Source organism: Nerophis ophidion, linkage group LG02 (genome assembly GCF_033978795.1).
Source record: "Nerophis ophidion isolate RoL-2023_Sa linkage group LG02, RoL_Noph_v1.0, whole genome shotgun sequence".
Taxonomy (NCBI): Eukaryota; Metazoa; Chordata; class Actinopteri; order Syngnathiformes; family Syngnathidae; genus Nerophis; species Nerophis ophidion.
Window position 1 is genome coordinate 48,723,712 of NC_084612.1, and position 14,984 is coordinate 48,738,695.

General features: G+C 40.1%; 1 protein-coding gene across 4 annotated transcripts in view; it reads right to left on the bottom strand.

Annotated features, from left to right (window-relative positions):
• Positions 1-657: 657 nt before the first annotated feature.
• ilrun (inflammation and lipid regulator with UBA-like and NBR1-like domains) overlaps positions 658-14,984 on the bottom strand; it is a 19,687-nt gene continuing 5,360 nt past the window's right edge. The window contains exons 2-6 of one of the 4 annotated variants that reach the window (XR_009803997.1): positions 10,512-10,666; positions 10,220-10,417; positions 3,076-3,377; positions 2,768-3,012; positions 658-2,641 (exon numbers count right to left, since the gene is read on the bottom strand). Coding sequence is in view for 2 of the 4 variants with exons in the window: in XM_061885577.1 (XP_061741561.1) it covers positions 3,106-3,377; positions 10,220-10,417; positions 10,512-10,666 (625 nt within the window). In the remaining 2 variants the exon portion in view is untranslated. Of the gene's footprint in view, positions 3,013-3,075; positions 3,378-10,219; positions 10,418-10,511; positions 10,667-14,984 lie in introns of all 4 variants that reach the window. The other 3 variants (XR_009803996.1, XM_061885577.1, XM_061885570.1) reach the window with 3 other exon arrangements.

Sequence of the window (14,984 nt, forward strand, 5' to 3'; positions counted from 1 at the left end):
TAATGCACTTTGTGACTTCAATAATAAATATGGCAGTGCCATGTCGGCATTTGTTTTCCATAGCTTGAGTTGATTTATTTTGGAAAACCTTGTTACATTGTTTAATGGATTCAGCGGGGCATCACAACAAAATTAAGCATAATAATGTGTTGATTCCACGATTGTATGTATCGGCATCGATTGATATCGGTATCGGTAATTAAGAGTTGGACAATATCTGAATATCGGCAAAAAGCCATTATCGGACATCTGTGATATATATATATATATATACATATATATACATATACATATATATATATATATATGTATATATGTATATATATATATATATACATATATATATATATGTATATATATATATATATATTATATATATATATATATATATATATATATATATATATGTGTGTAAATAAATGAACACTGAAATTCAAGTATTTATTTTATATGTAAATATATATACACATATATATATATACACACATATATATATACGCATATATACATATGTATATATATATATATATATACATATGTATATATATATATATATATATATACATATGTATATATATATATATATATATATATATATATATATATATATATATATATATATATATATATATATATAAATATATATATATATATATACACACAAATGTATATATTAGGGGTGTAACGGTACACAAAAATTTCGATTCGGTACGTACCTCAGTTTAGAGGTCACGGTTCGGTTCATTTTCGGTACAGTAAGAAAACAAGAAAATATACATTTTTTGGTTATTTATTTACCAAATTTGTAATCAATGGCTTTATCCTTTTAACACTGGGAACACAATAATAATTCTGGCCACGTTAATCAACATTAAACTGCCTCAAGTTGTTGCTTTGATTAAATAAAATGACAAAACCTTTCTTCTACATATAAAAAGTGCAACATTAAACAGTTTCAAGTCAACTCATCATGCTTAATTTATTACAGCATTTGGGAAGCCTGTAGTTGACTTTTATTATGTAAATGTTATATTTGTATCAAGATGTGATAGCATGGATCCTGCCATTCAAAACTAGGCTGCTACATTACTAATGATTCATGTAACTACAGCTGAAAAAATAGTAATATAGCAACACAATGGAGTTCAATGAAATAACAGACAGGGCTTTGCTGCCACAAAAAACACACTAACACGCACACACGCACACACTTGCACACACACACGCACGCATGCACCTAGGCGCGCACACACACCGCAAAATGAGTTAACGTTACGCTAAAAGCTAATTAGCCTTCACCTCAAGCCAGAACTGCGAGCGAGCTGAGCTGCAGTTTACGTTTCTAGAAGGTCAACGGGCTCATAGTGATGTTTCTAATAGTTGTGTCTAGGAAGCGTTTTTTATGATTTGGGGAGAGTCCACTGCTCCCCTTCTAAAAGAATATCTGCTCCATGCTGAAGCATTGACTACATCGCTCTGAATACGCCCTGCTGATTGGCTGTTACATCGCTCTAAATATGCACTGCTGATTGGCTTTGTATGTAACCAATCAGATGGTTGTGTGGGCGGGACAATGCTTGCTGTTTAGACAGAGGCAGAAAGCAGCGCAGCTTGTGAAGAATTATTCTTACAAACTCGTTCCGTATGCCCGCGTGCCGAACCGAAACCCCCGTACCGAAACGGTTCAATACAAATACACATACCGTTACACCCCTAGTATATATATATATATATATATATATATATATATATATATATATATATATATGTAATAAATACTTGAATTTCAGCGTTCATTTATTTACACATATACATACACATAACACTCCTCTCTACTCATTGTTGTATTTAAAAGTGCAATGCTTTGCAGCCAGTAGCACAGCCTTTGAAAGAGGATAGGTATGGGCAGCATCTGTGACATTTCATTTGCAGGAAAGGAGTGAGTTTAGGGTTGAATTGTCCATCCTAGTTCTATTCTCTGTCACAATCTTTTTTTTGGACATTACTACTTGCCGTAGTTTTGAAGCAATGCATGATGGGATTCCGGATGTTGTGTGTCAGTGTATTAATGTGCCGGCTGGAATAAACACATGCTGAGAAATAGCTCCGTGCCTGCCTATTTTATGGGTTGTAGATAAACCTATGGATAACAGAGACATATATAATAGTCTCCTTCTTGTTGTGTGTGCAGTTGTGCCCTCTCCAAAAGGCGTAGATGTTATAATGTGACAGGGCCGGCACGCTGTTTATATGTAGGAAAAGCGGACGTGACGACAGGCTGCCCTCACTCAGGCCCGGCTGGAAATCCGCAGAAATTCGGGAGAATGGTTGTCCCGGGAGATTTTCAGGAGAGGCACTGAAATTCGGGAGTCTCCCGGAAAATTCGGGAGGTTTGGCAAGTATGCTTTACACACTTATCAAAGACCACCTTTAAAAAAAAAACAAAAAAAAAACATCATCCTATGGAGTCTCAAGAGGGCCCCCTTGTGGCCGGATGACATCGGGGGGAGGGGTTTAGTATCAGTCTTTGGAAGTTCCTACGTAGCAATTTCTGGACTATTTCCCGTGACCTGCGAGGAGGATTTGAAACGACGACTGGGTCTTTAAGGTGGAACACCTCCTAGAAAGAAGACTCAATAGTCTGCGTGGAAACAAAGAAGGTGATTAACACTCGGTTGGGTGCTGTTGTGATGTGTACTTTGACTTTTTAAGGCCGACGTCTTCAAAAAAATAAAAAAAAAGACGCCCGTGCGATGACTAACCTGACCTTTGCGGGGGAACCCCGACGAGATGTCCCGGACCCTCACAAACAACCCGTCATGGTCGGTGATGGTGGAAATAAAAAAAAAAAAGGAATCTACGTAAAAAGAAACGTTCCCGCGTGCATCGTCTGGTTGGCGAAAGAGGGCGGAGAGTGAGGGGGTGTGGTGAGAGTCTTTAGAAAACAGTTTGTCCCCGCCCCCTTTGAGGTCCGTTTGTGTCTCTCGCTCAGTCCGACAGGAAAGGGTCACCCTGAGGAAGAAGACCATGTTGAAAGAGCTGCGGCGTAAACAAAAAGACGACTGTGACTACAACCTGGCCACGGGTCCCTGCCGACACCTTAGCTTAGAGGCCGTTTGACGTCCTGTTGAGGACGTTGTGCGACGGCCCGTTTTCATCCTGCGGCGCCGACTCCGGCGTGCACTCGCAGGCGCCGCCCCCGCCGATGCTGCGGTCTCCCGTCTCGCGCTTGTTCTTCTGCGGCGAGGCGAAGGGGTTGAAGTCCTCCTGCATGTCTCGCTGCGGCTGCGTGTTGAACTCCGTCTCGAAAGAGGACAGCTGCTGGGTGACGCCCAGGAGGCCACCCACCTCAACGCTGAGGATCACCCAGATAACGTCTGCGTGAGAGGGTGAAAGGAAAGGACGTGTTAGAACAGACCAGAGACTATGAAATGTGGATCAAAGTTACGGTATACTGGTATTAGTATAGTACTGCCATACTAATGAATCATATTCAGTACTATACCACCTCTAAAAAGTACCGGTTTGCCGCACCCCCGTCGTCGTCCCGTTGTGTCACTGTTGGTTTTACGAGCAGACGAGCATGTTTGGCAGCGCACATACACAGAGTACTTACAAGCAGACACAGTGTGTACACAGAAAAGGGAGAACGGAAGCATTTTGGCTTGAAAAACTATCGATAAAGGTGAAGTTATAACACCGAAACTCCCAGTCCCAGTCAGCAATGTTTTAGCTACTTCTAAATCACTAATCCTGGCCTCCACGGCGACAAATAAAGTATAGTACCATTATCGCTGGAAGACAAGGAATAGCTAAACATGCTTCACTACACACCGTAGGAGGATACAATAGATCACCAGCGTCAAAATGTAAACAAACACCATGGGTGGATCCACACCTGACATCCACTGTAATGATACCAAGGACAATAGCATATCTAGTCGATACTACTATGATTACATCAATATATTTTATCGCCACAAAAAAAAATCCTTTATTAAAAATTCATATTATGTTAATAAAGTCAGTAAATACGTCCCTGGACACATGAGGACTTTGAATATGACATAAATAAATAATAAATGGGTTGTACTTGTATAGCGCTTTTCTACCTTCAAGGTACTCAAAGCGCTTTTGACACTACTTCCACATTTACCCATTCACACACACATTCACACACTGATGGAGGGAGCTGCCATGCAAGGCGCCATCCAGCACCCATCAGGAGCAAGGGTGAAGTGTCTTGCTCAGGACACAACGGACGTGACGAGGTTGGTACTAGGTGGGATTTGAACCAGGGACACTCGGGTTGCGCACGGCCACTCTCCCACTGCGCCACGCCGTCCCATATGTATGATCCTGTGACTAATTGATATCTGATCAATACCTAAATGTGTGGTATCATCCAAAACTAATGTCAAGTATCAAGGAAGAGAAGAATAAGTGACAATTACATTTTAACAGAAGTGTAGTTAGATCATGTTAAAACAGAAAGTTAGCAGATATTAATAGTAAATGAACAAGTGGATTAATAATAATTTTTTTACAGTTAATTGTTATTCCTCCATTTGCTATCAGTTTTGCACCTTCTCTCTCTTGTACTGTCACTCGCTCCGCTCTGCTTGCACCACCTGCCTCAGTTAACGTTAGCCATTCTGCTACCTCTTTGCACGGCGAGGGCGTATGACGTTACACGCGCGACAGTATGTGACGTATGTAAGAAGGCAGGCTTGTTTTACATCTCTGTGAGAAGGAGAGACGAGAAGGAGTGAGAAACGCCCGGGAACAGCTGGACAAAGTGGCTGGGGAGAGGGAAGTCTGGGCTTCCCTGCTTAGGCTGCTGCCCCTGCGACCCGACCTCGGCTAGATGGATGGATGGCAAAGAGACAAACCCGTGATATATCATTTATATTGATATATCACCCAGCCCTAAATATACACATACTGTAGATACACATTCACTGGACAAACATACATATACACAAACTGTACATATACATTCACTGTACAAACATACATATACACATAAATGTACAAATACATTCGCTGTACAAACATACATATACACATACATGTACACATACATTCACTGTACAAACTCATATATAGTGAATGTATATGTACACATTCATGTACATATACATTCACTGTACAAACATACATATATACATACTGTACATATACATTCATTGTACAAACATACATATACACATACTATACATATACATTCACTGTACTAACACACATATATACATACATGTACATATACATTCACTGTACAAACATATACTTACATGTACACATACATTCACTGTACAAACATACATATCCATATACCGTACATATACATTCACGGTACGAACATACATATACACATACATGTACATATACATTCACTGTACATACATACATACACACACACATACTGTACATACAGTGGGGCAAAAAGGTATTTAGTCAGCCACCGATTGTGCAAGTTCTCCCACTTAAAATGATGACAGAGGTCTGTAATTTTCATCAGAGGTACACTTCAACTGTGAGAGACAGAATGCGAAAAGAAAATCCAGGAATTCACATTGTAGGAATTTTAGCGAATTTAAATGTAAATTATGGTGGAAAATAATTATTTGGTCAATAACAAAAATTCAACTCAATACTTTGTAATATAACCTTTGTTGGCAATAACAGAGGTCAAACGATTACTATAGGTCTTTACCAGGTTTGCACACACAGTAGCTGGTATTTTGGCCCATTCCCACATGCAGATCTTCTCGAGAGCAGTGATGTTTTGGGGCTGTCGCCGAGCAACACGGACTTTCAACTCCCTCCACAGATTTTCTACAGGGTTGAGGTCTAGAGACTGGTTAGGCCACTCCAGGACTTTCAAATGCTTCTTACGGAGCCACTCCTTCGTTACCCGGGCGGTGTGTTTGGGATTATTGTCATGCTGGAAGACCCATCTTCATCTTCAAAGCTCTCACTGATGGAAGGAGGTTTTGGCTCAAAATCTCACGATACATGGCCCCATTCATTCTTTCCTTTAACATGGATCAGTCGTCCTGTCCCCTTAGCAGAAAAACAGTCCCAAAGCATGATGTTTCCACCCCCATGCTTCAAAGTAGGTATGGTGTTCTTGGGATGCAACTCAGTATTCTTCTTCCTCCAAACACGACAAGTTGAGTTTATACCAAAAAGTTCTATTTTGGTTTCATCTGACCACATGACAAGCTCCCAATCATCTTCTGTATCCTCCATGTGCTCTCTGGCAAACTTCAGACGGGCCTGGACATGCACTGGCTTAAGCAGGGGGACAGGTCTGGTACTGCAGGATTTGATTCCCTGTCGGTGTAGTGTGTTACTGATGGTATCCTTTGTTACTTTGGTCCCAGCTCTCTGCAGGTCATTCACCAGGTCCCCCCGTGTGGTTCTGGGATTTTTGCTCACCGTTCTCATGATCATTTTGACCCCACGGGATGAGATTTTGCGTGGAGCCCCAGATCGAGGGAGATTATCAGTGGTCTTGTATGTCTTCCATTTTCTGATAATTGCTCCCACAATTGATTTTTTGACACCAAGCTGCTTGCCTATTGTAGATTCACTCTTCTCTGTCTGGTGCAGGTCTACAATTATTTTCCTGGTGTCCTTCGACAGCTCTTTGGTCTTGGCCATAGTGGAGTTTGGAGTCTGACTGTTTGAGCCTGTGGACAGGTGTCTTTTATACAGATAACGAGTTCAAACAGGGTCCATTGATACAGGTAACAAGTGGAGGACAGAAGAGCTTTTTAAAGAAGAAGTTACAGGTCTGTGAGAGCTAGAGATCTTCCTTGTTTAAAGTGACCAAATACTTACAAATAAATTATTTAAAATTCTTACAATGTGAATTCCTGGATTTCTTTTCACATTCTGTCTCCCACAGTTGAAGTGTACCTATGATGAAAATTACAGACCTCTGTCATCATTTTAAGTGGGAGAACTTGCACAATCGGTGGCTGACTATATACTTTTTTGCCCCACTGTATACAAGTACATACATATACATACAAACACTCATGCACATAATCACGGTTCATCAAACATATATTAACGTTGTTACCCTAGGGGAAACCGGGTAACACATGGCACACAGACAAAGCTTAACTTATTTTTACTATAACAATCTACAAGGTTAGTATAGGTTGCTCCTCTTTCTTCCCCTCCATTTTTCTGCATTTTTGTATCTCTATTTATCGTTATGCTTATGTATTGTTGCATTTGAACAACTGCATTGTTGATAACAGAGATACATTATTAGTATTGTTCTTTATCAATAGTGATATTTCTATTGGTATTTGTATAGCTCCATTTGTAGTGTAATAATGTTCATTGTCATTTCTGTATTATTATTTATTTCGCTAACTGCTTCTTTGCTATCACTTTTACCATCATATTTGTACATATCCTATTTGCTGATGTTTCTCTATTGTTGTTATTGTTGTGTTTGCTGTTGTTGTTGTCTCTCTGTCTCATCCCCCCCTTGTCCCCACAATTTCTCCCTCTGTCTTCCTTTTTTTCTCCATCTACCCCCTCCTGCTACGGCCCGGCTGCACCAAATGATAATATAAATACATTTAATAAAGTCAAATACAAATAAGTCAACAAGAGAAGTATCCTACACTTCTCTTTTGTAAAGTAAACCCGAACAGCCGATATGGGCATCTACATCCACTATATGATTGGCCTGAGAAGCTGGACAGGACAAAAAATAAATAAATAAAATCTGCGTCCGGGGGACATGCAGGCTTCTGGAATTGCGCGTCCTTCCTGATTTCATTGCATAAAAAGACACAAAAAGTGCGTTACGTTAACACTGTGTCTTTTATGTTTACTATTTGATTTAAGGACTAAATCAAAGTACGTAACATATGTTTGTACTCTGGAGCAATCTCCCTCTCCATGTGAGACAGGCCTCTTCTTTGGCTTCTTTTAAGACCCTTCTTAAAACCCATTCTTATTCACTGGCTGTTAAACCAGCATGAGATTGTAAACTGTTTTTAACTGCTTTTTACCTAACACATTTTTCTTAGGATAATTTGTGTTTGCTTTTTCAATGTCTATTTTACTTCTGTTTTAAATGTTATTTTTTAGTTTGTGCTTTCTTTGCCTGTATTTATCTGTGGTGTACAGCTCTTTGTTCTTCAACTGTGGTTGTTTTTAAAGGGTTTATAAATAAAGTTTTTTTGGTATGGTATATGTTTAATGTAACGGCAGATTTTTTTGTTAAAATAAAGTCAATAATGCCATTTTTATGGTGCCCTTTATTTAGAAAAGTATCGAAAAGTATTGAAATACATTTTGGTACCGGTCCCAAAATATCGGTATCGAGACAACCCTAGTGTGTGGCATAGATTTGCCGTGTGCACCTTAAAGGGAACGTTGGTTATAAGTAGGGATGATGTTCGTTAAGAAATGATCGATGTCGATGCCATTATTGAATCCTCTTATCGAACCGATTCCTTATCAAATCTCTTATGGAATCCAGATAGGTTGTTGTGTGTGCACTGAGTTCCAAAAGCCGTAGATTTTATGTGACTGGCCCTGGCACGCTGTTTAAATGGAGGAAAGGCGGACGTGACAGAATATAGCATGCAGACGTGACTGAGGACAGCATTAGGACGTTAAAGGGTGAAAGTTTCAGGTGAGAAAGGACGCCCCCAGTGAGCATATAGTGCCGACACACACATCACCAACGGCCGCTCACTTTCCACAACCCGTTGAAGCACACTGTGGAGAAGAAGGGGACCAGCAGGGTAGCGAATTTATACGCACAACGGGGCAAGAGAAGTAGGCTTTTACTGTTGTGCTAACTTGTTATGCTAATGGGCAGAAACTGCCACCTATGATGATTTTCAAGGGGAAGACGCTGCCGAAAGACAAGTTTCCACCTGGAGTCATCATTAACGCATGACGGAAATTTGACCCGGCAAATATAAACAAACCAAAAACACCGGCGGAAAGCAATTATTGATCAAATTAATAAAAAACAAGCAAACCGGGGGGTAAAAAAAAATTAAAGATATACTCGATATATCGCGGGTTTGTCTCTGTGCGATTTAGGAAATGACTATCGTGATATTCGATTATATATTCTCACACAGTTGCTTTTAGCTGCGGGCATTACACTGCATGGGTTTCTCACTCTTTCTTGTCCCTCCTTCTCAAAGAGACGTAAACAAGAGCAACGTCACACGCTCTCCCCGAGCAGAGAGGTAGCTAGATGGGTAACATTAGCTGTGATTTTAACGGTGCGTTGCGAGTGGTAATACAAGAGAGAGAAGGTGCCAATCTGGTAACAAATGGAGGAAGAATTAATTCGGAGGAAAAACAGCACAGGGTCTATCGTCTGGTGGTGGTTCGGCTTCAAGCGGGAGTACGTTGAACAATTAGGCGGCAAAAGCGTTGCTACAAAAAAGTAGCAGCCCTGCTAATGTAGCATCATTTGAAAATTCACCCGCCAGAGAATGAAGAGTGCTTGAAACTGCATCATCTCCAAAGCAACTATTTCCACAACACCGTATGAAAAAAAAACAACAACTGAAAGAGATAACATTCGCAGGAACCTACCATAGAACGAAAAACATATATACAATGTTTGATTTCCTATTATGCGGTTCAATTTTATTTGACATTTTTTAAATATCTTGTGTGACATCATGCACCAAAGTGCACTTTATTTGTTTTAAACTATTGTAGTGGGGTTCTGTACAAAAAGTGCACTTTAATTTAGTGTTGTTTTGATTTGTCATCTTAGTGACATCATGCACAAAGGTGCACTAATAGCTTGTTTTAAAATGTCTCTGGCAATCTTGCATTTTGTGTTTTGGAAATGACATGAATGATTGTGCCACTGCTTAATAACTGTTTAATAAATACACTTTTGGTCAATTGACTTAGTTGTGAGTTCCCTCTCTGCATGAAAGTGTAAAACTAGCTTGTATTAATGCAGTATGAAGAAAAATGTTTTAATGTAGACACATAGAATCATCATACTGCTGTGATTATATGTATCAAGTGTTCGTTCAAGACTAAGGCAAAATATTAAGATAAATATGGTGTATCGTGACATGGCCTAAAATATCCAGATATTAAAAAAAAGCTATATTGCCCAGCCCTACGATCTACCTAACTTTTCTCATGACAGGTCAAGACAACATTTGTATTCCTAAACTCCTGGCGCTCCTACCTCCGTAGAACAATCCGGTGGCCGTGCACATCCTCCACTGGCCCTGGTACATGCCAGGTGAGGCGGGACTTCTCATCTGCACGCTCACATCTGCGACCTCCTGTGGCTCCAAAGACTTCACCATGACCGTGTTGGCGTGGCCAAACTGGTCCCCGCCGATGTACTTCAGACACACGCCGGGCGGCCACGACTCTGCCCCTGCGACGCAAACAAAAACAAACTGTGAACTCGCAATGAGTATGGCAAAATAAAGCATGCGACACACCCCGACTTGTGAAGAAGTGAGTCACACCTAAGTTCTGTATCCTCCAGGTTTTTGTGAAGGGTGTGTCTGGAGGGACCGACTCGCCTTCGCCGATTGTCACGTCCTCAACAAAAGACATTGAGGGCGTGTTGATGCCGGGGCTCTCAAAGTCGTAGTATGCGCCAATGGCCGCCTGGAGGTTCCTGGTGCACAACAGTAGGGGAACCAAGTTAGAGCTTGCAGGGATTTTGGTAAAGCATGTTCGATAAAAAACCTGCGGAGGGTTTATTCCTACATCTGATTGGGCATTAGGATAAAGGCAAGGAAGAAGATGGATGTCAAAACAGGCCAGTGTTTAAAAAGATAGTCACCTTCCTTATGTTTTCTTGCAATCATTTAAATGTAAACAAGCCAGCCTACCACAAAGGCTACGTAAGACTGACTCTTGTTTGATGACTCAATTTATTATTACAACACAGGAGAGCCTCCTCGGTCTCCAGTGTGCCAACCATCTGCTGCTGCTGTCCACCTGACATGGTCAAGGAGTCTCAGGAACATTTAACAGCTGTAGTTGGCAAAATGATTGCCTGGACAAATTAATTTTTACCGTAATTTTTTAACTATAAGGCTTAAAATCCTTTCATTTTCTCAAAAATGGACAATGCGCCTTATACCCGGTGCGCCTAATGTACGGAATAATTCTGGTTGTGCATACCAACTTGGAAGCAATTTTATTTTGTACATGGGGTAATGATAAGTGTTACCAGTAGATGGCAGTCACACATAAGAGATACGTGTAGACTGCAATACGACACCAGTAAAAAACACCAAAACGTTAAATGTTCAATTGAATATAAAGAATATCACACTCGAAAATCTGTCAAAATGATTTAGTAGGACTTTGAAGCCGCACTGCTTGATGGATGGTTGGCCCATTACGGCTACTGTAGTCAGAGATACAAATTTTACTAAGGTGTGTGAATAAGGACCGCAAAATGGCACCCATTAGCAGACATTATCTGGTGTTTAGTTTCACAAAATTATGCAAAATCAACTTCTCTTGCCTTCCGATGTGCTTTTGGGATCTGCATTTTCCAATTGGCCTAATGGGGTACAATTATCAAATCAAATCTTGGAGAATGATTAAAAGTTCAAAAGCCCTAAAATTGATATCCTTGTTAAAAACATTTAAAGTGATTTAGGTAGCCCTTTTTGTCTTTTTTTTCATATTTTTTAGTAATATTACTCTATGTATTTGCTTTAGTTTTCTTTCCTTGATGTTGAAAGTGCCTTGACCTTTGTGTGAATTATAAATGTATGTTTGTTGTTCAGAAAAAAATTATAATAAAAAAAATAAAAAAATTAATTTGCATCTTGACATCCGCTAACGCGTCACGACCGATTACATAGTGTTGAGCAACTAGCCCCTTCAAAGTATTTTTTTAAGTTAAATGTAACATGGAGGTTGATGGCTGTTATATTTGTGGAGCTGTAGAGGATGTCAATCATCTGTGTGTGGAATGTGATAATGTACATGTGTTTTGGTAGGAGATCAGAGATTGGCTAAGAAACAAGGGTGTAGAGAATAGAATATATCTTTATTGTCACAATACAAAGGTCCTGAGCAGTCCTGGTTTCAATCCTGGGCTCGGGATCTTTCTGTGTGGAGTTTGCATGCTCTCCCTGTGACTGCGTGGGTTCCCTCCGGGTACGCCGGCTTCCTCCCACCTCCAAAGACATGCACCTGGGGATAAGTTGATTGGCAACACTAAATTGGCCCTAGTGTGTGAATGTGAGTGTGAATGTTGTCTGTCTATATGTGTTGGCCCTGCGATGAGGTGGCGACTCGTCCAGGGTGTACCCCGCCTACCGCCCGAATGCAGCTGAGATAGGCGCCAGCGACCCCCCGCGACCCGAAAAGGGACAAGCGGTAGAAAATGAATGGATGGATGTCATTGTACATTGTAAAACAAAATTGCAAGCAAACTAATTCAGTGCAAATTCATAATAACACATAAAAAACTTAGGAACATGGTACTCAGATAAATAGATAAAATTACATAAAATAAATAAAAATACCAAGCACACAGCTCACATGCACAATATTTATTTTTTATGCCTTGTTTTCAGCAACACTATTGCTCTCAGATAAGTGTTCTTAAATCTGTTTGTCCAGCATTTTATTGTCCTGTATCTACTGCCCGAGGGCAGCAGTTCAAAAAGTTTATGTCCGTGGTGAGATGGGTCCCTTATGATGTTTTGGGCTTTTTTGAGGCACCTGGCACAGTACAGTTCATCTAGTTCAAAATGTAGATGTCCCCATTCCCTATAGATGAAGTAAAAGTTGGTCTTTTTATAAACGACTGTAACATAGAAAATGTTTGTAAACATTATTATGCTCCAGGCTTTTTTTTTTTTTAACATAAATGTTGATTTATGAAAGTAAAGCCTACATTTTCCAATTGGCTTAATGGGTTACAATTAACAATCAAATATTGGAGAATAATAAGAGTTCCATAGCCCTAAAATTGATATCCTTGATAACAATATTGATAACAATATTGGGGGCGTGCCTTAAGCGTCCTCTCTCACCTGAAACATTCACCTTTTAACGGCCGTATGCTGTCCTCGGTCATGTCCTCTTGTCCTCCATATAAACAGTGTGGTGCAACGAAATTTCGTTCTTATTTGTACTGTAAAGTTAAAATTTGAATTACAATAAAAAGGAAGTCTAAGTCTCAATGTGCCGGCCCACAAAACATCTACGGCTTTTGGAACTCAGGTTGTTATGTGTGCACTATCTGGATTCCATAAGAGATTCGATAAGGAATCAGTTCGATAAGAGGATTCGATAATGGCATCGACATCGATAATTTCATAACGAAAATCATCACTATCCTCCTTCTTTTATTTATTAATATATATATATATATATATATATACATACAGGTGCTGGTCATATTATTAGAATATCATGAAAAAGTTGATTTATTTCATTAATTCCATTTAGAAAGTCAAACTTGTAGAATGTATACATTTATTCCAAACAGACTGATACATTTCAAGTGTTTTTTGCCAAAAAGGAGATGATTATAGCTGACAACCAATGAAAACCCTAAATTCAACATCTCAGAGAATTAGAATATGGTGAAAAGGTCAGATATTGAAGACACGTGGTGCCACACTCTAATTAGCTAACTAACTCAAAACACCTGGAAAAGCCTTTAAATGGTCTCTCGTTTTGATTCTGTATGACACACAATCATGGGGAAGACTGCTGACTTGACAACTGTCCAAAAGATGACCATTGATACTTTAAAGAAGGAGGGCAAGACACAAAAGGTCATTGCCAAAGAGGTTGGATGTTCCCAGAGCTCTGTGTCCAAGCACATTAATAGAGAGGCGAAGGGAAGACAAAGATGTGGTAGAAAAAAGTGTACAAGCAAGAGGGATAACCGCGCCCTGGAGAGGATTGTCAAACAAAACCGATTCAAAAATGTGGGGGAGATCCACAAAGAGTGGACTGCAGCTGGATTCAGTGCTTCAAGAACCACCCCACACCGACGTATGCAAGATATGGGCTTCAGCTGTCGCATTCCTAGTGTAAAGCCACTCTTGATTAAGAGACAACGTCAAAAGTGTCTCGCCTGGGCTCAAGACAAAAAGGACTGGACTGCTGCTGAGTGGTCCAAAGTTATGTTTTCAGATGAAAGTAAATGTTGTATCTCCTTTGGAAATCAAGGTCCCAGAGTCTGGAGGAAGACAGGAGAGGCACAGAATCCACGTTGCCTGAAGTCCAGTGTCAAATTTCCACAATCGGTAATGGTCTGGGGTGCCATGTCATCTGCTGGTGTTGGTCCACTGTGTTTCCTGAGGTCTAGGGTCAATGCAGCAGTCTACCAGGAAGTTTTAGAACACTTTATGCTGCCTGCCGCGGACCAATTTTCTGGAGGTGAAGATTTCATTTTCCAACATGACTTGGCACCTGCACACAGTGCCAAATCTACCAGCACCTGGTTTAAGGACCATGGTATCCCTGTTCTTGATTGGCCTGCAAACTCACCTGACCTTAACCCCATAGAAAACCTATGGGGTATTGTGAAGCGGAAGATGCGAGATGCCAGACCCAACAATGCTGAAGAGCTGAAGGCCACTATTAAAGCAACCGGGGCTCTCATAACACCTGAGGAGTGCAACGGACTGGTCGACTCCATGCCACGCCATATTGCTGCAACAGTTCAGGCGAAAGGAGCTGCAACTAAGTATTGATTGCCGTACATGCTGAAACTTTCCATGTTCATACTTTTCAGTTGGCCCACATTTCTAAAAAATATTTTTTGGTACTTGTCGTAACTAGTATTCAAATTTTCTGAGATACTGAATTTGGGATTTTCAGTAATTGTCAGTAATAATCATCAAAATTTCAAGAAATAAAAATTTCAAATACATCACTATGTGTGAAATGAATTGATGTAATATGAAAGTTTCACGTTCTGAATATAATTACTGAAATAAATTAAC